Here is a 22350-nt window from a genome sequence, read left to right on the forward strand (position 1 = left end):
TTTTAGTTTTTAGAAAGCTACCGTCCAGGGTGCTCATATTTTTTGGACCTTTGAAATGCCGCCTTTTGTTGTCGAGGTTTTGTTGTTTAAATAAGCTCAAAGAGATAAAAATCTCATCCATGATATACTTGCTATGGGCCACAGACTCTTCCGTGAGGGTGGTCCTGGATTTGAATTTGAAGATAGAGGCCTGCATATCCTGGGCAAGGCACTCATGGTGCCAAGTGTCTTCTGGCCAAAACTTGCTGACCTGCGTCTGCCCCACTCGGAATCCAGGGGCTTAACTGGCCAATCTATCAAACTGTTGTGGTGTTTGTGGGATGGGGCCTCAGGCTGTCACTGTGCTGCCCCATGTACATTTTAGCTGTGGCCTTGTCCTCCCAGTGGCCATCTCCCACCCCATCCCCTCTGCCCCCTTTCACACCACGGTCTGTTCTGTTCCTCTCGGTGAATCCCCAGCACTCTGGATGCAGAGTTACCATAATTATCATTTCATAGCAAGACTGTCCCAGTTTAAGGCTGTTCGTTCCAGTCCCAGAGGAATGACTGTGACACAGAGGGTCGTGGGAAACTTACCTCATCTTTTCTCAAGCTTCTGAGCATGAGATTGGGCAATCAGTTTATGCATCTTTAGAGAGAATATGATTCCAGGAGCTGCTGTGGCAGCTTCCCTTTGTCCCTGAATAAAAAGCAGCTGGTGTGTGGGGACAGCTCTGGGGGTCGATCATCTCCTGCAGCCTCCGTGGCCTCACCACAGGCCTGAGCGTGGCAGGGACATTCGGTCTGCTGTCTGCCCCTCAGCCTTTGTGACCGGCTTCCTTTCCAGTCTCCTCTTGCTTTTCTGAGTCATTGTGTGGCCTTCCTTCTGGACTTGGAGCCACTCTTACTCAGTGAATTGGGCAGCAGGAAAGTCGTGTGTGAAGCCCTCAGGAGTAGAGAGGAGGGGAGGGGAGTCAGAGAAAGAAACAGGAAGTGAAAGGCATGAGCCTGTCACGGACATACTTAGGGACTGAATTCTCATGGACCAACTGTAGGACGTTAGCAAATCTCTGGCCATCTCGTCTCAGTTTCCTCATCTGTAAAACAAGGGACTTACGCTTTCATGATTGCTGACTTCCCCTCCACTCCTGTGACTTCATGACCAACCACGTGTTCGTGGAACTCACCCAACTTGCCTTCCTGCTCCCCCTTTCATCTCTCCCTACTTCCAGTTAAAGAGAAAATTCAAAGGAATGTGTGTCTTTTGTTTACTTTTGGTTGCGCTTCAAGCATCTCTTTTTGACTTATTTTTAAGTTATGTGTTTGTTACAGACAGTGTTTTATTCTTTTAACACGCTAACCCGTTCCTCATATATCCCCTTGGAGTTTGAGGAACATCTCTAAATGGGTTAAAAATCATTTCACAAAATTACTTTAAACCTGAAGCTTGTTAATGCTTGTGATTCGTCGTCATGACCCCTGCCGACAGGCATCATGTGAGACATCATCATTGCTGGTCCTCTTTCTGTTTAAGACACGCTGCTCTGCTAAAGTCTGGCCTTGTGGTCCCAAACATTGTGGTCTAATTACAAAGGTATTATTTCTGTCATTGCGTTTTCCAGTGGGAAACCTTGATTTAAATTTAAAAAAAAAAAACTCATCTGATCAATCTTCTGACGGGAAAAGGTCTTTTAGTTGATTCAGCTGAGTTATTTGTAGCTAGAAGAGAAGAATTCTGCTGTGAACAGCTGAACTCAGATATCACCAAAGGGATACTTTGGTTGGCCTTAGGGAGTTTGATTTTTTATTTTTTTATGCTATGATTAGAATAAATTGCAGATATATGCTGCTTCTGCAAAGGGCAGAATCCTAATTCAACTGACTTACACCCCCTCTTCTTTTTTTTTTTTTTTTTTTTTTGTTAAATAGGAAACTGTTAAGGATAATTCACTTCTTTTTATGCCAAATGTCCTGAAAGTCTATCTGGAAAATGGGCAGACCAAATCGTTTCGCTTTGACTGCACCACCTCCATAAAGGTAAGAGGACCCGCTGAACTGTGTACCTGGACACTGCCAGGTACGGCGTGGAAGTCCCACTGTGAGTCTTGTGCGGCTATACCTTCATTCAGAACTATCTGTTTACTTCTGAGATTTTTTTGGTTGTTTCCAAATAAGGTGTGTGAATACTTAAACACAAACCCAAACAAAAAATTTAAACTAACAAGATTCTGCTCTGTGTGTGTGCGTGTGTGTGTGTGTGTGTGTTGCAAAACAATATAATATGCTACCAGTCGTGAGATACTAGGGCTAGTCATTTTAATACAGCTGAAAATTAATTAAAATAGTGTGACTGTCACCAAGAAGGCTTGGCACCCTGCCCAAAGCCAGCATGATTTCTCAGCCATGGCAGCCACGGAGATGATTAAGATGTTAGATGTTAATTGAGTATCTGCTACTTTGGTGTCCAGCAAAAACAAGGGCTAGAATAATGTAAAGATAACATTTACTTTCCATTGCTCTAACCAGTTTCATGGAAATGATTCATAAAAAGGCAGAAATGAGGTGTACTTTTAGGAGGGGGGTGAAAAGGAAGAGTCACAAAGCAATCCTGTTATTTCAGAGCCACAGGTGAGTTCTCACCTGGTATAACAAAGCGTATGGGTTCTTTGCCCCCGTGTTTCCTTCCTGGGGAAGAAAAGTGCATATTCTCTATTTTATTGGACAAAGGTGTGTTCAGAAATTGATTGCGCCCTAATGTTCTATCAGCCTAAAATAGGCTTTCTTCAAATGGCACAATAAAAAGGGTTTTATTGAGGTTAAAAAAAAAAGGGGTACCTAGTGATGATCTGTACAATAATGTATCAAGAGAATATCAACTTTGTATTAAAAAACATCTACCAATAGTCAACCTCTAATTCTCATTTTTTAAAAATTAATCAGCATAGGCCTTATGAGTGGAATTATGTCCGCCAAGGCCAACTCGCTGTGCATTTTTATTGCCATGATACCACAAGCAGCTTGTTCTGAATTGCTTGAAACAGGTAGTGATTTAGCAGGTAATAGAGCAGACAATATTAGATTGATGAGGGAGCATTTAAATCATCCTTAAATCATTCCAGATGAAATATTAACTTCCTTTGTACAAGACTGCTAATTTTAAGTGGTGATGACTGAAAAAGCCCTTTTCCTTTAGTCCTACTCAAAATCAATTTATAGTGAGATGTTACTCCAAGTATTGATCAACTAACTTAGAGGTCGGCACACTTTTCCTGGAAAGGCCTGGAGAGTAAATATTTTAGGCTTTGTGGGCCATTTGCTCTCTGTTGCAACTACTCAACTCAGTTCTTGTCTCATGAAAGCAGCCGGAGACAGGTGGGTTCAGGAGGTCCTTAAGACCACCCTCAGCTTTAATAATTCACTCGAAGCACTCACAGAACGCAGCAAATTGGTATCCTTGCAGTTACAGTTTATTATGGCGAAGGGCTACGGATTAGAATCAACACGGGGAAAAGGCGCTCAGAGCGACGGACAGCAGGCAGAGATCTCCCAGTCATCCCCCCCACCCCCCACCGGGAGTCATGCCGTCAGTGCTTATTTCTCCCAGCACTGATGTGTGACAGTGTACACGGGGTACTGCCAACCAGGGAAGCTCGCCCGAGCCTTGGTGTCCAGAATTTTTATTGGGGGTTGTCCACTTAGACACAGCTGCCCACCTGTGTGGCTGACCTTAGCACCCTGCCCCTCCAGAGGTGAGCTGAGACCACGTGGTCCACGGTCCCCACCATTTATCCCATCGTTAGCGTAGACTATCCAGTGTAGCCCAAGACACCCTGCCCGCCGGCGCCCCCCCCCCCCTCCCCCGCCCCCGACTCAGTGAACAAAGGCATATCAGGCAGGACACTCCAAGGGCTTAGAGGTTACCTCCCAAGAGCCAGGGGCAAAGAGGCAAACCTTTCTTCAGGCAAGACTCATCCTTTACTATACAGATAATATGTAAATGAATGGCCATGGCCAGATTTGAAACGATGGGGCCAGGCTCTAGTTTGAAGACCCCTGACCTAACCCAAAAGAGCTACATTGTTTCAACTCCCTCTGATACTGTGGCTTGTTCTGTGATACCAACTGGTCAGAAAAGCTCCTTGCCATTGGAGCCCTTACCCATCTGAAGATATAGGTAAAGACTTGAATGCATTTCTTAACAGAAATAAATCTAAATTTAAAAGAGAGCCCTGTTGTTAATTCCCTCTGGCCTCTTTATTATAGGAACCCACCCCAGACTAAGTTTGATTTCCCTGAGGATGGCAGATGACAATGAGAAGATGGGGAGCAATGCAAAGAGTTCACATCAAATTAAAGCTATCTTAGCTTGTGCCTAACAGCCTCATTATCACAGTAGATGCAGACTGGGTGGCGTAAAGTGGAAATAGTATAGGTATGAAAGGGATATGACGCTGTTTAATAAAAATTGCCAAAATTCTTGCTTACAGAGTCACAATAGGGAAACACTATTGCTATCACATGCCCTCCCTGGTGATTCAGGAGAATGTTTCATAAAATACGTGTTGCCACACAGAGGCTGGTTTTCTTTTCTCTTTTCTGGGTCTTGAGCAAAAATTATGAAACAGAATCTTTTTATGAAATTCAGTATAGTCACGGAATTTCTGTTGAATGATTTTTTCGGTGGTGGGTAGGTATAGGGATCTTTGTTTTAAAGGAGCCAGAAGAAATTGAAAATGGTCCACGGGGAAGAATCAAAACCCCAGAAAGAGCAATTAGAAAAAAACTTCTACGTATGGCGGGGTTTCTCTCCCTTGACATTGTCGATCCTTTGGACCAGAAAATGCCTTGATGTCGGTAGCACCCCCAGCCCTGTAGTGACAACCAAAAGCGTCTCCAGAAATCGCCAAATGTTGCTCTGTGGGATTTTAGCGTCTGAGTATTAATTATCCTTGAAGAGAGATCATTTCCTAGTTTTCAAGTACATGAAAAAGTAATGGTTGACGATGTTTGTTTACATTGCAGTCCACTCGTGCTTGTGTATAGAACACCTTTCTGGTCATAAATGTTTAATCCTGTGAAGGATTGCTGACAAAGCTTGCTCATTCTACCTTCCCCGGAGACTTAAAATAAAAGCTAATATATGTATATCATCATTGTTGACAAAAATAATCCATAAACAATCAATAATAAGAATAGAAAAGAGTTTTATTTCAGCCAAACTGAGGACTATAGCCTGGAAGCCAGCTTCCCAGATTACTCTGAGAAACTGCTCCAGAAAAACATGGTTTTTGAGCACAGTTTTATATCTTGTCAGAAAAAAAGGACATTAAACAAGTAAGGAATACATTTCTTCAGGATTTCAAAAAAACTAGACCAGCATGTACACAGCAAGTCAATATGACCTTGGCACCTGGGAAGGGAGTCTTATCATCGAAGCAGGACCGGCATTGGTGTCCCAGGAAGGGAGCCATTTAATCTTTATTTTTAACGTGGACATTCTTGACTTCTGGTCAGTGTGCCCTTTTCTTTAATAAGGCAGATGTGCAATGTTTGATAGGCCACAAACAGACTGTTCAAATTAGCATAAAATTCAAGTTAACTTGGGGCTTCCCTGGTGGCACAGTGGGTAAGACTCCGGGCTCCCAATGCAGGGGGCCCGGGTTTCATCCCTGGTCGGGGAACTAGATCCCACATGCGTTGCGCAACTATGAGCCCGTATGCCACAACTAAGACCTGGTGCAGCCAAAAAAGAAAAAAAAATTCAAGTTAACTCATGCATAAGTCAGAATGACTTCCCCATACCTCATTATGTGAAAATTTCTTTTATCAATATGGTGCCCTAACTGTGTGCCAAGCAGTGCTGTAATAAATGCTGTCTGTGTATGAACTCATTTAGTCCTGGTATCTATTCTGAGGCAGGTATTATTATTATCCCCGGTTGACAGGGACACTAAGGTCCCTGGAAGTTAAGTAACCTGCCTTAAGCTACCAGCTAATACAAAGTAGAGCCAGGGCAGAAACCAGACTGTTTCCAGAGCCCACATTCCTCACCGCTACCACGTGCTCTTACAGAGGGGTAGGCGAGGGGTCGGCAAACTTTTTCTGTAAAGGGCCAGATAGCAGATAGAATAATTTAGGCATCACAGGCCACACAGCCTCCATTGCCACCAAGTTCAGGTCTGCGCATGCAGAGCACGAAAGCAGCCAATACATAAACAGATGAGCAAGACCGGGTTCCAATAAAACTTATTTTACAAAAACAGGCGGTGGACTGGATTTGGCATGCAGGCCGAGCCCTGGGGTAGACCACTTTCAGAGGTGGTTTAATTGCCACCCCATTTAGAAGGAGGGGAACTGAGCCGACTACACTGCACAATCTGTTGCTAGGCTCTATAAAGTGATTCGGTTACATATATATTCAGACTCTTTTCCCTTATAGGTTATTACAAAATATTGAGTATAGTTCCCTGTGCTATACAGTAGGTCCTTGTTGGTTATTTTATACATAGTGGTGTGTGTATGTTAATCCCAAACTCTTCATTTATCCCTCCCCTCTTTCCCTTTTGATAACCATAAGTTTGTTTTCTATGTCTGTGGGTCCATTTCTGTTTTGTATATAAGTTCATTTATATATGGAATCTACAAAAGGGCTGCCTTGATTTTGATCGCATCTTGTCTGTTTCCTCTGTAAGGATGTCATCCTAACCCTTCAAGAGAAACTCTCCATCAAAGGCATCGAACACTTCTCCCTCATGCTGGAGCAGAGGATGGAAGGGGCCGGAACGAAGCTGCTCTTGCTGCATGAACAGGAGACCCTAACTCAGGTGTGTGAATTATGCCCCCAGTGCCCGTGCCGCCCCTGGGAGCAGAGGCTGCCCTGCCCGGAGCTCCCCTGTCCTTGAATCCTTTAAATACCTTCCCCGCAGCCCTGGGCAGCCCCACTATAGGAAGCACTGGCATTCACAACGGATTTGACACCTCAAGGTGATGTTTCCCTTTTGTCAATTTTTCATAGACTGTCAGTTGATCTCACAAACAGAATTGTCAAAGACTCAGCAGTGACTCATTGGGGATATGGCTCTGCAGAATTATATTTTATGTTATGGTAGTGACTTGTTCACCTGTTTTGATAGTTGATCTCTAGAAACTATTAAAAAGAAATGCTTTCTGCGATTATTTAAATTAAGCCAAAATCATATTTCGTTCTTTTAAGTTCCGGGTACCTACCTCAGACTGTTTTTGGAAGCCTGAAATCCCTGCCCCATTGTGCCCACTGTAAATATGTGGCCCACCAATGTGTCCCAGCTCCTGGTCACCAAGATGCCACCCCCATCTGTTCTCTGGGGAGACAAGCGGGTTGCTTGGCTGCTGAATTCAGCACAGCGCCCTGACTTTCCTTGTGATTCCACACAAGCAGGGTCTTTGTTGGATGTATAAGGGATTTCAACAAATTCCTCTTATGTAGGAGAGTTCACTGAAGAGGGGACGTTATGGAGGGGGGCGTGAGGGGACACCGGGAGGAGAGGCAGGGAGTCGAGTCACCCCCAGACGGATGGAGTAGCAGAAAGTGTCATCACGCTCAATTGCCTTTTGGTTGTCGCACAGTTAAAAGCTACACTCAGGTGCCACAGATATCCCTGCCTCTCTCAATTTAGTAAAACTGGATGCAATGAATTCGTTACAAAGTTATCATTTGTGTTCATTTATATTCCTCTCTCTAAACTTGACCTTTTATTTTTATCATGTTTAAATCTACCTCTGGATATTTTAAATCACATCTAATTGTTTATTATTTTAACCTGTGCCAAAACACGCTTGGAAACAGATGAGTTGTTTATTCTTTGTTATAGGGGAACAACCCCTGATACACAGAATCCCGCATGTGAACGGTCAGTGTTTGGCTCTGAGTTCCTCCAGAAGCCAACCTTGAGACAAGGATTTGGATGTCAGTGGTTTATTTGGGAGGCGATATCGGGAAATACTGGGAGAGCAATGGGAGGGGAAATGGGAAAATGGGGACGCCAATAAAGAGTGTGTAATCAAGCCAGTTTCCACTGTGGGCACGTGGAGCGCAATCCTGCTGCGGACACAGGGAACCAGCAGAGAACGTGCCTCCGAGGTACCCCACCCGAGGGGCGAGGGGGCTGGGGCTTTGTACGCTAACATCCCGTGCATAGTTGGGGGTGGGCTGCTCCTAAGGACAGCTGCTCCCTGGCTGTGCTGGGTTGCCCTGTGCTGGCAGATGGTCACAGGTGTCTGCAGTAAACAGCCTTCAGCTTGGAGCAGTAAATGCCAGGGGGATGTGGGCAGACAGCCAGTTACTATGAGTCTAATGAAACCACCCACAACTTTTTGATATTTCTATTTCTACTTTCGCCCTGAACTTCTACCTACCACCCAGCCTTTAGGGGAAAGCTTCATGCTGATTTAGCTGGACAGAGGTTCTTTCAAAGTCTCTTCTGATGCTAGGTAACCATAACTTCTCATTCCGGATTGATTTCCAAGTTTTAGACTTCTTTTAAAACATTAGAGGAGGAGTTTCAACCCCCGGCTTTCTCTTCCATCAGGACTTTTGGCGCTGGCCACCCTCCTACTCTCGGGCAGCAAGGTCAAAACTCCTTTTCCCTAAGGGCCAAGAATAAAGCGCAGGTCTTTTTGCTTTACCTCCTCCGTTATCTCCTAATCAGAGCTTAATTTACCCTCCCCTACTGGCCTTTTTAATTAGCGTGCTGGCGAAGCCGACCTGCAATACTTTTCCCAGGAAACCCTGGCTACAGGCTCCTGCTGCAAAGCCTGCCGGGAGTTGTAGTCCCTCGGGTCCAGGCCACGCGTGGGAATGCGTGGGGCTGGGTGAGGCGGGGGGACGGGGGCTGGGTGCGGTAGGACTCATAAAGGGCCGAAAATAAATGTAATGATGCCTTCAAAAAAAAAAAAAATTAGAGGGATTCCCTGGCAGTCCAGTGGTTAGGACTCAGCGCTTTTACTGCAGTGGCCCGGCTTCAATCCCTGGTCAGGGAACCGGGGCGGCTTCACCAAAACAAAACCCAAAAAACAAAACAAAACAAAAAACTTAGAAGGAAACAAAAAGCCTCTAACAGTGCTTCTTCCCTTATCTTTCTAGAAGAGGCTTTGTTTTCTCTTTAATCAGAACTACAAGCAAAGTGCTAAAACTCAAGTATTATCTCTAGAAAACTGATTGTTTAAATATCCCGAAACAAACCAGCTATATGCCTTTGAATTCAACACATATGAAAAATTTGACCCATGAAATATAAGCTTGATAGAATTGGGGAGTAAGTATAAGGAATTTGTCCAATAACAAAAATTATTTTAAAACATTTAACTGTGATGAAAACCCCCAAGGAACTTTTAAGCGACTCTACCTGAATTTCTGGCAGTTTGACACTAAACTTCTGTCTAGAAAGTAACATTGTTGTTACATACTACTTAAAGTTTCCAAGAAATTGTTTTGTTGCTTGTTTTAGAGACTGTAATTCTCCTGGACTGCCATTTCTAATGAGTCTAAAGCACGTTTTTGCATTACATTAATTTATTTCCCAAAACTAGTGTAACCTACTAATGATAAAAATAAACTCAAGGAGGCTTATGGAAAATTCAGGACAGATTCTAACCTGTAATTAAAGGAGCTGGAGACATGATGATCTCTGACTTTCTGACATCAGACAGGACCTTCTGACAAAACACCATTATGTCACTGTGACACTCAACAGCAGCCCTGCCAGCACCCCAGGTCTCTTAGAGCCCCGCATCCTTCTTCCTGGTTTGCTTTACCATCAGCCAGTGATGAGCAGCCCGGATCCCATGGGCTCCTGACTTCACTCAGCTTTGCAATCCTGCCCACAGCCAGAAAGCTGGTTCAGTGTTACTGCTTCTCAGGATGCCCAGTATACCTTTAAACGTGGGATGTGTAGTCCCCTTGAAATTCTTCTATATAACAAAGTTAGCAATGGGAACTCTCAGAATGTGTGTGTGTGCATGCGCACTCGGATAACTCAATAAAGCTATTACTATTTTATTTTGATTATTATTATTATTATTTTTGACTGTACTGCGTGGCTTGTGGGATCTCAGTTCCCTAACCAGGGATTGAACCCGGGCCACAGCAGTGAGAGCCCAGGATCCTAACCACAAGGCCACCAGGCAACTCCCTATTTTGAACTTTTAAATTGCAGTTCACAAACATTTTTATTTTGCCAGGTTTGTCCCCTGCATAAAAGTAGTTACAAGTACATGAAACTGCATGCAAGCGCATTAAAAAGTACATCCAAGTGCACAAAACTACAAGTAGAACAACTGTGTGGGTTCCTGCTGCAGGGTTTTAGTTTCATCGCACTGACCTCTTTAAGGGAAATTGAAGCGCTTTTACCTTCTTTCTTTTTTTAATCTTTTTTTGTTTGTTTTTTTTTTACTTTTTTTCACTTTTTTTCTTTTACCTTCGTTCTTGAAGTCCAGTGTCTTTCATTCATTCAGCTGTGTATGAAGCACCTACCGTTCATTGATCGATTCCTTTTTGTTGCAAAAAGAATTAAGAAACTAAGACCTAGTAGTTGGCACATACCGTGCTGGGGAAAAGGAAAGCAACTCAAAATGATCCATGGTCCTTAACCCTGAAGGACCCGTGGTGTATTCTAAGCCCCTTTGAACAATTTGGACAAATCATGATAGCAGAAGTTTGGGTACTTTGGAAACCTGTGGACTCCAAATTTAGTGAACGGGCCAGAACTTCTGTCCTCCTGCTTTCCAGTTGGATGTCATCCAAGTTGCCACTGTCGTGCTTTCATTGCTACCGTCCTTCTGGAGTCTAATTGAGGAAAAAACCCACAGTAGTGTTACACAGTAATAAACTGTAGTGGCCAGTCTCTGCGCTCCTACCCCCGGGTCCCCTTCTGCGCCCCCTACCCCCAGCCTCGCTTGAGTGTGTGCCTGTCACAACAGCCAGCATCTGCAGATCTTCTTCAGAGGACCGCCCTCAGACTGCTGGTGCCCATCCTGTCCGTACCTGGAAATTCACATCCCCCTGGGACAGCCCGAAACCAGTGACTTACCTGTGATCCCAGAGGCTCCGTGGTGTAAGTTTCCCACCAGAGTCTCCCTCAGGACAGCCTGTAGCCACCCCTGCTGGGCTGACCTGAGCAGGTTCCTCTCCTGTCTGACCTGCTTCGCTCCCTCACTGACCTCTCCTGGGAGCAGTTCCTTATTGAAGTCCCTCATTTCCGGGACTGCTTTGGGGGAACGTGACCTGGGTCACAGGTATGTGCAGTGTTCAGGAAATGAGTATGTATGACAAGTACTAAAAGAACCTCAACCGCTTCCTTCCTCAGTGTCCAAAGAAAGCTGCCTTTGCTTCTGCCCCTCAGCCCTTTCTGCCAGCACTGAAGGATTCTTGTCATTGGTCTGCTCCTCTAGGTGACCCAGAGGCCCAGCTCGCATAAGATGAGATGTCTTTTCCGAATTAGCTTCGTCCCAAAGGATCCAATTGACCTTTTAAGGCGAGACCCGGTTGCTTTCGAGTATCTGTATGTTCAGGTACGTGAGAACCAGGGCACGTTTCATATTAACACCGTGGGATGGATTAACTGTGGGGTTCTCCCCCCTGAATTCTTTCGTTTGGGATCTTCTCTCTCTTCGTCCCTCACCCCAAGCTCAGTGTATTATAAAAGGATTCCATGGTGCTTTTTTCTTATTGGACTATAGTTGATTTACAATATCATGTTAGTTTCAGGTGTACAGCACAGCAATTCAGTTATACATACATACATATACATATATTCTTCAGATTCTCTTCCCCTATAGGTGATTACAAAATATTGAGTGAGGTTCCATGGTGCTGTTTAAATTTTCAGTTTTGATTTTGAAATAATTTCAGCCTTATGAAAAAGATTCAAGAGTAGTAAATGAGCTCTTTGATATCCTTTACCCAGATTCACCAGTTGTTACCATTTTACTACATTTACCCTATCTTTAGCATGTGCACACGTCCTCCCCTTCCCCCGTCACACACGATTTTTTTCCTAAACCATATGAATGTCAGGTACCAAAACCATGCTCATTTACCCCGAAATACGTCAGTATATTTTCTAGTAATGAGAACATTTTCTAATATAATCATTATACAATTAACCAAATCAGGAAATTTAACACTGATCCATTTCCATTATTGGATCTACAGTCTGTATCCAAATTTTGCCCATTGTCCCAAAAAGGTCCTTTATATCAATTTTTTCTAGGATAGGATCCACCCCAGGATCTCATTTTGCATTTAGTTGGCATGTCACTTTAGTCTTCTTCAGTCTGGAGCATGCCTCAGCCTTTCTTTGACTTTCACAACCTTGACAGTTTTGCGGAGTGCTGATCAGTTATTTTGTAGAAACCTCTCGATTTGGGTTTCTCTGGGGTTTTCTCATGATCAGATTGAGGCTCTGCATTGGGGGCAGAACAACAACATGAATGACTCCATGCCCTCCTTAGTGCATCGTATCAGGAGGCATGTGATGTCATTTTGTCCCCTTCGTGGTAAGGTTCACACTGACTCTTGTCAACATTCATATTAATTGATGTTCTCCAGAAGTTACCACTTTTCCTTTTATAGTTACTAAGTAATTTGTGGAAAGTCACTTTGCAACTCTCATTATCCTTTTACCTGTTCATTTTAGTATTCGTTGATGATTCTTGCCCAAATATTATTGCGATGGTTGAAAATGATGATTTGTCTAATTCCGTTATTTCTTCTTCAGTTATTTGTTGGCATTCTCCTGTAAGAAAGAGTTTTCCCTTCTCCTTTATTTACTTATTTTGTTCATTCATTTATTTGGTGCTTAGATTGTTCTGAAATATCATGATATTCATTGTAATGGAATTGTTCATTTCAAGGCAGTAAAACTTTAAGAAGATATATCTTTTTGCAGACTGTCTATATCTGATTCTGGGATATAATTTTCAAAAAACAAGACTTCCAGAAATGAGACTCTTTGCTGTTTATCCCAAAGGGAATTTATCTGCTTGATATTTAGGCGATATTCCTATATTTCTCTATAACTGCTTCCCATTACTCTTACTTAAATTCCCAATATAATCACATTAAACAGTAAGAACCCACTTACCTAATGCTTAAGCATCTACATTAGAATTACTCAAAGAGGTTGTAAACCTTAATGTAACCTTCCACCGCAAAGAAAGGAGAAAACGCAAGAGTGAGGCCAAAAACAATGCTCTCTTTGGCTGGGGGATATCTGTATAAGCCAAAGGTTGCTGGAGCCCTAAGTAAGAACTAAAAAGCAAAGAACGTAGGAAAAAGAAAAATAAAAGAAACATTTGTTAACTCTGGGTAGTTGATATACTGGTATTTGTTTTACTATTCTCAGTATTTTCTTGTATATTTCAAAGCTTTTGTAATCTTTAAAAAGTTGGGTGTGAAAAGAAAACAGATAGAAGATGGCAGAGAGATGTAGACAAGATAGATGTCAGAAATTAGGAACAGTGACATAAATTAAATGGCAATAAGCCCTGGAGAACAGAAATTAAGTGGGAGGAGAAAGAAGCAGAACATACTAGAACATTCCAGCAGATGGGGGCACTCAGGGAAAGGCCTGTTAAATGTTCCCCACCTCAGTGGTCTTTGGAGGAGACTGTGGTGTGGTATTTACAGCTCAGAAGGATGATTACTGTTTATGAAGATAACCCGGAGTCATCAGAAAAAGGCAAATCCTGCTCCATATACCCTGTTTATCAAATAAAGAAATGTGCAGTGCACTTCACTCCATTTTCTACCCAGAACAATGAACTTAAATGTTAAACTTTGGTTACCTGGGTTACAACATCCCCTCTTCCCCAGAGGCCAGGTAACCCAGATCTGACTGCACGGGACAGCTTGATTCTCAGCTGATCTATTACTGCATCTTCCCATATTCCTTCTGAGAACCAGCTCGGGGCTCTGCCACGGCAACTCATGTCACGTGCTATGTTTTTAGCTTGTTAGTTGCAAATAAGTAGTTACAGGTGCCGATCAGTACGTGGCTGTAGAACGTGAGATGCATTCAGTTGTCATTCTCTATAATTATATACTCATCCCATTAACAAGATGATGCTTTAAAGCCATTTACTTGGCTTCTGTTTGCAACATCACAAGTCCATTGCATTTCTAAAAGAAGAGCCCGGTTGCGTTTGTCTTGGCGAGGGGAGAGCTTTTAAGTAGCCCAGAAGTACTGCTAAGCACTTAAGGTGTTTGCTCAAATCTAATGCAGTTCATGGGAATCTTTCTTATTCAAAAGACACATCTTTTCTACCTGTGGGACTGTCCTGAGAACAGGAAAACCTGTCTGGGGCTCTTGCCCTGGGACTAGCTGAAGACCGAAGACACTTCCGCTTTCCCCCCTTGGGTGTTGCACAGGTGGTGGATTAGCTATCCCTTCAAGGAGTAGCCAGCGCTGGGGGGGGAAGGGGGGAGCCATGTTATGGTGGGCGATAGAGGCCAAAATTAATCTACCATCATCTCATATATCCTCCACTGAGAATAGGAAATGAAAATTTCTTGGACTCAGACCCTCTGTTTCAAAATGCCTTGTATCACAGAACGTGCAGTATGTCTAAAATTACATATCTGTGTAGCATATGTCAGTGGGCCTGCGAATGGTGCTGTGTCCGAGTGTTGATTTTAAGGTACTAAAAAGATGCAATAAAATTAGCCTAGAGAACAAGAGAGGAAACAGAAACAATGTCTATCATGTTACACAGACAAAAATCAATTCAGCCTAGTGGGCTCTTAATGAGGGCAGTGGCCATTAACAAGCCATGACAATGACCACAGAGGTTTCGATAGTGATAATATATAAGAATCTCCTAGCCATTAATGGACCATGAGGTATTTTACAGATTTCAGCATATGTAATAACAGTAAACCCTAATAATCCAGACTGTTCTATTTCATAATTATAATAAGCTATGCTGACATTTAGCTGTCCACTGTCTATTAAAACAAAGATGGTTAAACCAATTGGTAAACAGGATGATAAGGCTACAGAATGTTTTCAAACACTTTAGCAGTATTGGTTTCCTTTTTAATATCTCACATGTTCATTATAAATGAACTTTTGTAGGTCTAAAGCGGAGTCTGTCGAGACCTCTGTTTAGCAAAACAATGACCGCCATTTGTGTGTATAACTATATTTTAAATAATGTACTTGAGAGTAATAAATGCATAATTTGTACCAAAAATATGTATAAGTCAGACATCACACTAGTTCTCCGGGATCAGTCTGAACTAATTATATAATGTAATTAAGTGACTAATCACCTTGACAAAAGAATCCACTCAGAAGTCTGGTTAAATACAGGGTATAACAGGAGTGGGAAAAAACAACCGCAGTCACAACTCAGAGGACAAGTGATAGTGATGACTCACCTTTATAAAGCACATTCCATTTTATGAAACATCCTTGCAGGTATGCTAGCAATCTTGAGAGTTAGCTGTTGTTAGCCCATTTTTTTTTCAGATAAGAAAACTGAGACTCGAGAGATGAAGTGCCACATCCAAGGTCAGTTGATTGGTAGTTGACAGAGCCTAGGATCCAACTTGGAGCTTTTGTCTCTAAATTCTATGCTAAAATCCTGTTTCAAATCTGTCATGCAGTAGCAGTCCTAGAAGAAAGTGATCTATCAAAATGGTTTTATCAAAAAACTGGTTCTTCGAGTGCGTGTTATGGCCTGGCACTTTGCCAAGAGACTTGCTCACCCGCATCCCTCACGAGACTATAAAATGACCCTATCTGGACCCTCAAACCCCTGGTATCCCATTGTGGACAACCCTGGGCTCTTGGAAATAACTGAAGACTAGCAAATAAATAAATCCAAGACTAGCAAAACAAAATGGCAGCTTCCCTCAGAGCCACCCTGTCTCCTGCCTCTAATCAGACCCACTTCCAACAGGAGTACAGTGCAATCCAGATAGATGTGGGATTTTAAGGAAAAGCGAAGGTGGAAAACCATGTGAAGGATGGAGGGAAGGGAATGTGGCTTCACTTTTGGGGGTGAGGGGTGGGCTGCGAGGCAGGCACCCAGAGCGGGCAGGTAGGGTCCCAGGGGGACGTATCCGAAGGGCAAATACTGTATGCAGAAACCGTATGGGGTACGTGTTCCCATTTAGTAGAATCAATACATGAAGTGGTCGTAAAGGTACTTATCTCAGAAAGGAGCCAAACAAATCCTGATACAGTTTTTCATTTGAAATCTTTTGGGGACAAGGCAGAGAATAAAGAAGGGAGAAAGAGGCTAAATATATCTTCTGGCCCAAGAGCCTAGTTTCCAATAACGAAAATAAGTAAACACACATGCAGAATATACTTAAGCAGCACCGTGCTTCCCATCAACGTTCGGCTCAGTGTTTGCTCCGTGCAGGAGTGAGAATGGCGCCCTCAGACCCTTCACTTGTGGTCCTGGAGGGCTTGACACGTTACAATACCCTCTCAGCCCCTCTTCAATCTGATGCTCACCCCAAACCCTGTGAGGTAGGTGTCACCCTTTTACACGTGAACAAACTAAAGCCGAGAGACTCCCTCAAAGTCTCAGTGGGGGCAGTCACCACTGGAACGGACTGACGATTTCAAGAGCCACCCTCCACTGAGTGCGCCAAGGCGCTGTGACAAAGCGTGCATCTCACCTCATCCTCACCACCCTGTCCACTCCGGCCAAGTCGTTGGTATGAATCCCCATTGCACAGATGAGTAAACTGAGGCTGCAAGAGCGAAGTAAACTGCTTGAAGGTTATGCACAGAGGTAGCCATTGGTAAAGCCAGGACCCCGAGGCAGGTGTAGGTCCAGAGCTGCTGCTGTCCATCACCTTGCTCATTCTTCCTCCCCGAAGCCACTCTGGATGATAGCAAGAGGGTGACATTGATGATGACAGCTCTAAACATGTGTGAGCGCTTCCAGTTTACCAGATGGAATTCTGAGGGCTTGTTAACTCATTTAATCCTTGTCACAACCCTGCGAATGGGAAGTATTATCCCCAACTTACAGAAGGGGAAACCGAGGCACAGAACAATTAAGGGCCTTGCCCAAGGTCACATGATGTAAGTAGAGAAAGAGGATTCTTTCCTCTTAAAGTGGAAGAAGAGGTTTGGAACCCAGGATTCCAATCCCGGCAGCCTAGCTACAGAAGCCACATCATGCTACTAGAGCTTCACGTGTTCAGTCGTGGCACCTGTGTTTGGAAATTCCATTCCTAATTTCCTCATTATTTTTACAAAAAGCGAAATATTTAAATAGCAGCTCGCTCGTGATGAATGTTAAACGTTTGTGTGGTCTCTGTGTTTGTGCCTGCACTTAAATACTGACTCGGTTCTAAGCAGCGGTGAAAATGTTTCCACATTTAGCCCCTTGCCTTGGAAGTGAAGGTGGGACAGTGGGGAAACGCCTGTCACCTGTCCCTCTAAGGCAACGCAGTGCATCCTTTGACAAGCTGCGCCCTCTGCTGGTCTCTTTTCAGAGTTGTAACGATGTCGTTCAGGAGCGGTTTGGGCCGGAGCTGAAATATGACATCGCCCTGCGGCTGGCGGCGTTGCAGATGTACATTGCAACCGTGACCACCAAGCAAACGCAGAAAATCTCCCTCAAGTACATTGAGTAAGTGTTGACTCTTGGAGCCATTTCGGAGACAAAGATGCTGCCTCCTTAATGCCTAAGGGTATTTTTGATGTGTGTGTCTATTTCCAAAATTGATGTTGTTTGTGGCAGAGCATTTGTTAACCAGAGGCAAAATATATGAATATTCTGTTCATTTTCGGTGGAAGAGACCATTTCTTACATAGTCCACTTTTAGAGAATTGTGGTTAAATTGAGGGTCACATTTAAAATGAAGCATACATTTTTAAATTCCTAAATGAACTTGGTTCTAAACCAAGCTTTGGTCTCGGCACTCTTCAGACGTTAAGCTGTTTGATTCCCAAAACCTCCCTATGAAATCAGTAGGATTGACAGATGAGCAAGCCGAGGCACAGACGGTTAAATAACTTGCCTAAGTCACACTGGCTATTAACTAGAGGGGGTAGGATTCGAACACAGGCGGTGGGACTCCACATCGGGCTATAGTTTGTGTGATCATTTGAAGACCTGTGTTTAGAAAATGGTGTGCATAACCACAGATTACTTTTAGACGATCAAAATGCAGTATAAAAAGTAATTCTTTGAGTCCTAATCAGGAAGGATGGTAGTTGTAATAAAGAACTATGACAGCGTGGGAAAGGATGCCACACAAACTTTGTTTCATGAATCAAATGCTGTTTGGAAAATAAATGCCTTCTCTTGCTGAATATGGCATTTACAACAGCAGTGTACTACCTCTTTAGCCGGAAAAGATCCCCTCTTCTTAGAAAAAAGCAGTTTATGTTGCCTTCAGTTGACGAGCTTATATAAGAGTCATCCTTTAAAAGAGAACCCTCTATCTCCCAGTCTGTATGCTTCCTGCTGGAAGGTGATCCAGTAGCCTAAAGCAGCCACCATTTTTTTAATCCTGGCAGCTCTAATGCTAAGAAAAAAAGAATACTCATGTTTCAAAGTTTATGGTGGGGCTGAACATGTAACACTACAGACCTTAGCGTCTGCTCCGTCTCCACCTCCAAGTGGCGTATGGCTGATTGAAACTCCACATCCCACAGAAGCTTCCCATGGGCTGCCTGTAAAGCCTTTCTGGGTTCCACAGCGCCAGGTCGACCCCCACGGAGTAAAATGGCTTCTTCTCAATGGGTTTGCGAGCCTGCGTTTGGGAAGATGAGAAGACGGGAAGATGAGAGCTCCAGGTTGCTGACTCCCAGCGCCCCTGATCTTGCCACCCTCGGTTCTCCTGTCACTGCCTAGGGACAGATCCTTGTGTGCAGCTTGAGAACCCCAGGCCTTCCAATCTCAGTCCACTCCTTTTTGCAGATGGTTTGTCTCTTCCTCTCTTGCCACACATGCCAGGACTGGAGCCCGAGAGAGATTCGGCTCACAAAGCGGTCTCGCGCTTGAGTGGATCCATTCACACCCTCATCCGTTCCCCTTTCTGAGGTTCTTAGGAACAGATGAAACTGGATCCCACTTGAAAAGGTGGCCTGCACAACTTGAGATGATTTTCAGACAACCAAAATGCATTTCTGTTCCTACTTTCTGTACCCACATTTTACCAGGTTGAGCATGGTACAATCAAAAACTTCCAGAGATAACTAACTTGCCTAAGAACCTTGCAGAGTCTATGATGATTAATTAATGTTCTCATTCATTCATTCATTCACCCAACAAATGTTCATTGAGCATTTTATGTGATACAGTAATTCCCCTACATGCGAATGAGTTCCGTTCCGAGAGCGCATTGGTAAGTCCAGTTTGTTCCTAAGTCCAACAAAGTTAGGCTAGGTACCCAACTAACATAATCGGCTATATAGTACTGTATTATAATAGGCTTATAATACTTTTCACCCAAACAATACATAAAAAACAAACAAACACAAACACAAAAATAAGGACAACATTTTTAATCTTACAGTACAGTACCTTGAAAAGTACAGTAGTACAGTACAACAGCTGGCGTACTTTTGGGGCTGGCCTCTAGTGAACAGGCAAGAAGAGTTACTGACTGGAGGAGGGAGAGGAAGTAGGAGATGGTAGAGCTGAAGGATCATCAGCAGTAGGACACAGAGGGCAAGCTGCAGTTTCACTCATGCCTGACGTTGGTGCGAACGCACGTTCGCATCTTTGCAAGTTTGCAACTTGAAGGTTCGTATGTAGGGGACTTACTGTATTTATACTAAGAGAAAAGAAAATATTGTAAATTATAATCTTAACCTTTGAAGAATTTGTGATCTGATTATAAAGACAAGACAGAGAATGAAAAGTAATGATGTAAAATAACGATACAAGTAGAATTACAGGGTAGCCCATAAGGAGTGCCAAATGATGGGTGAAAATAATAAGTACAAGTTGAGGAGAAGGAGAAGGAAGAAAACAGTGATCACAAAAAACACCATCTTAACTAGTGAAAAGGGTGTGAATGGTCAAGTGGGGGGAAAGCTGTCTTCCTACCCTTCTTTAGAGAGGAGCCGGAGCTGGAGAGATAACCAGAACCTTCTCGAAAGTCTTCACATAATTTAGAAGATACTGGTTGGGCACATGACCAATCAGGATAAATTTCCTAGAATTCAAAATATGGAACCTTCCTAGGATAGGGTTGTAGTCATTGTTGGGAACATGGGCTCTTGGCAAGAATATACTAACCCAGGCCCATTTGTTTGTTTTTTTCCTTGTATATCCACACCTATGAGTGATGTTTGCATCTCCCTGTCAGTACCAGACATGCTTAAGGGTCCTGAACCCTACCCTGACTCCATACCAGCAACCCCCCCCCCCCCCTCCTCAGCAAGAAATGTTGACGGAAGGAGTTAGATAGATACTATCTGGGTGGGAGAAAAGAGAATTGTGTGTTTCTGGAGAAATCGCCATTGATGAGGGAAATGGGGAGGAAAGAATGGTTGGGGAGCATGAAGGAGCTATATTCGTCCTTCTAAGAGAGGACAGAAAGACAGAGCATGGGTAGACAGGGAGAGGTGGCAATGGGAATAAACAAAGGGATGGAGAGAAATTGGTGTTGGAAGTACAAAGTCAGATATGTGAATGAACTCTAAGAGACTCAGAGGTGGGTTGGATAAAGTGTCTGTTCAGTTTCCATTGGTACCAAATGCCTCGTTAGCCTTCTCTCTGGAGAGTGAAGAATATATTTCTTTTAAAATGCAAACATATGGATTAATGATCAAATAGTATGTTTCCTGAGTATAAATTAAAAGTTGCTTCCCTAATTGGGGACTTGTCTCCATTCCCTGCCTTACCAAGAGTTCATTTGTTCCAACAAACATCAGAGTGCCATTTTGTCTTAGATACCTAATCATCACAGGAATGTGAAATTAAAGATATGCTCTTTATTGCAGAAAAGAATGGGGATTAGAGACCTTTCTTCCCTCTGCTGTGCTGCAAAGCATGAAAGAGAAGAACATAAAGAAAGCACTTTCACACCTTGTCAAAGCAAATCAAAACTTGGTACCACCCGGTAAAAAGGTATCACATTTGCATCTTAATAGAAAATGGATTTTAAAAAGAGAGGCTTGCATACATTTTTTTAAATGTTTAAAATTAGCCCATGAATAAAATACTTAGCACCAGATCTGCAGAGGATGTAACACTATATAACCTTCTTTTTTTTAACTATTAACATGTTTCTAAGACTAAGTGAAAGCTAAGTATTCTAATGGAGGCCTATTTATTCCTTGCAAGCTATAGACTCCTTATTGTACGGACTGTGTGTGCGTTCACGTGTGCATGCAGGAGAACCTTGCAAAGCCTCTGAGACCTTGGGATTAGAGGATAGAATTGCACAATATTTTCTTATTTTCATCATCTTTTCGCTTACCACTCAGACCAGCTTAAGTGCACAGCAGCTACTAAGGGTCCCTGCAGACTAGATGCCACATGAATTAAACCAAGGTTTCTCTACCTTGGCTCTATTGACATTGGGGACCAGATCATTCTTTGTTGGCGAAGAAGGGCTGTCCTGTGCGCTGTGTGATATTTAGCGGCGTCGCTGTCCTCTACCCGTGAGGTGTCAGTAGCACCCACCCCTTCAATCATGACAAACTAAAACGTCTCTCTGGATTTTGCCAAAATCACCCCCAATTGACAACCACTGAATTAAATCTTACTTTTAGAGAGAAGATAAACTTTGTTCTGTCATTCACCATCATTAGTGTTAAAATCTCCTTTTTTTAAATCAAGTAAAAGAGACACAAAGGACATTTTAAAATATACTGTTGGTCAGAATAGAGAGTTATGTTTACTGGTAATAAAAGCAAAGGGTTTCAGGAACCAGAAAGAGAAGGAGCCTTAAAATCCAGGACCTATAAAATTGGAGGCAGTCTGACAGCCCAAGAACAGTTTCTCAATGACATCAGCCGTAGAAACGTGTGTGACTCTCTAATACAAATCATTTGTGTGGGTAGTTCTTTGGTCTTAGTATCTGATTTTAAGTCCTTTTTACTGACTAACACATACTTATTTCTGCTCCCCCCTCACCCCCAATGACTTTTTAAAACGTGTGATCAACTTTGACACACTATCAGCCACCTTTGACTTACTTCCCAGTTTCTGTAAGCATTCAGCTTATGGAAATATAGCAGGATGTCATGGGTCAAGATGTTCTAAGTATCAGTTCTGACTTGCCCAAAGCTACTTTCTTTTAATTGACTTGGTGTGATTTTCTTCCAAGCCTGGCCCACTGGTTATGTAATAATTTGGAAAACTGCTCTAAGATCAGTCCATCTATCACTGCCCTTCTATAAA

At 43.1% G+C, this 22350-nt stretch overlaps 1 protein-coding gene across 1 annotated transcript in view; it reads left to right on the plus strand.

The window, feature by feature from the left end:
• Nucleotides 1–22350, plus strand: part of FRMPD4 (FERM and PDZ domain containing 4) — a 176270-nt gene that overhangs the window by 139301 nt on the left and 14619 nt on the right. The window contains exons 6-10 of the mRNA XM_059910961.1: nucleotides 1909–2016; nucleotides 6672–6803; nucleotides 11407–11526; nucleotides 17480–17616; nucleotides 20946–21072. Coding sequence (XP_059766944.1) covers nucleotides 1909–2016; nucleotides 6672–6803; nucleotides 11407–11526; nucleotides 17480–17616; nucleotides 20946–21072 — 624 coding nt within the window. The remainder of the gene's footprint in view (nucleotides 1–1908; nucleotides 2017–6671; nucleotides 6804–11406; nucleotides 11527–17479; nucleotides 17617–20945; nucleotides 21073–22350) is intronic.

Source organism: Balaenoptera ricei, chromosome X, assembly GCF_028023285.1.
Source record: "Balaenoptera ricei isolate mBalRic1 chromosome X, mBalRic1.hap2, whole genome shotgun sequence".
NCBI lineage: Eukaryota > Metazoa > Chordata > Mammalia > Artiodactyla > Balaenopteridae > Balaenoptera > Balaenoptera ricei.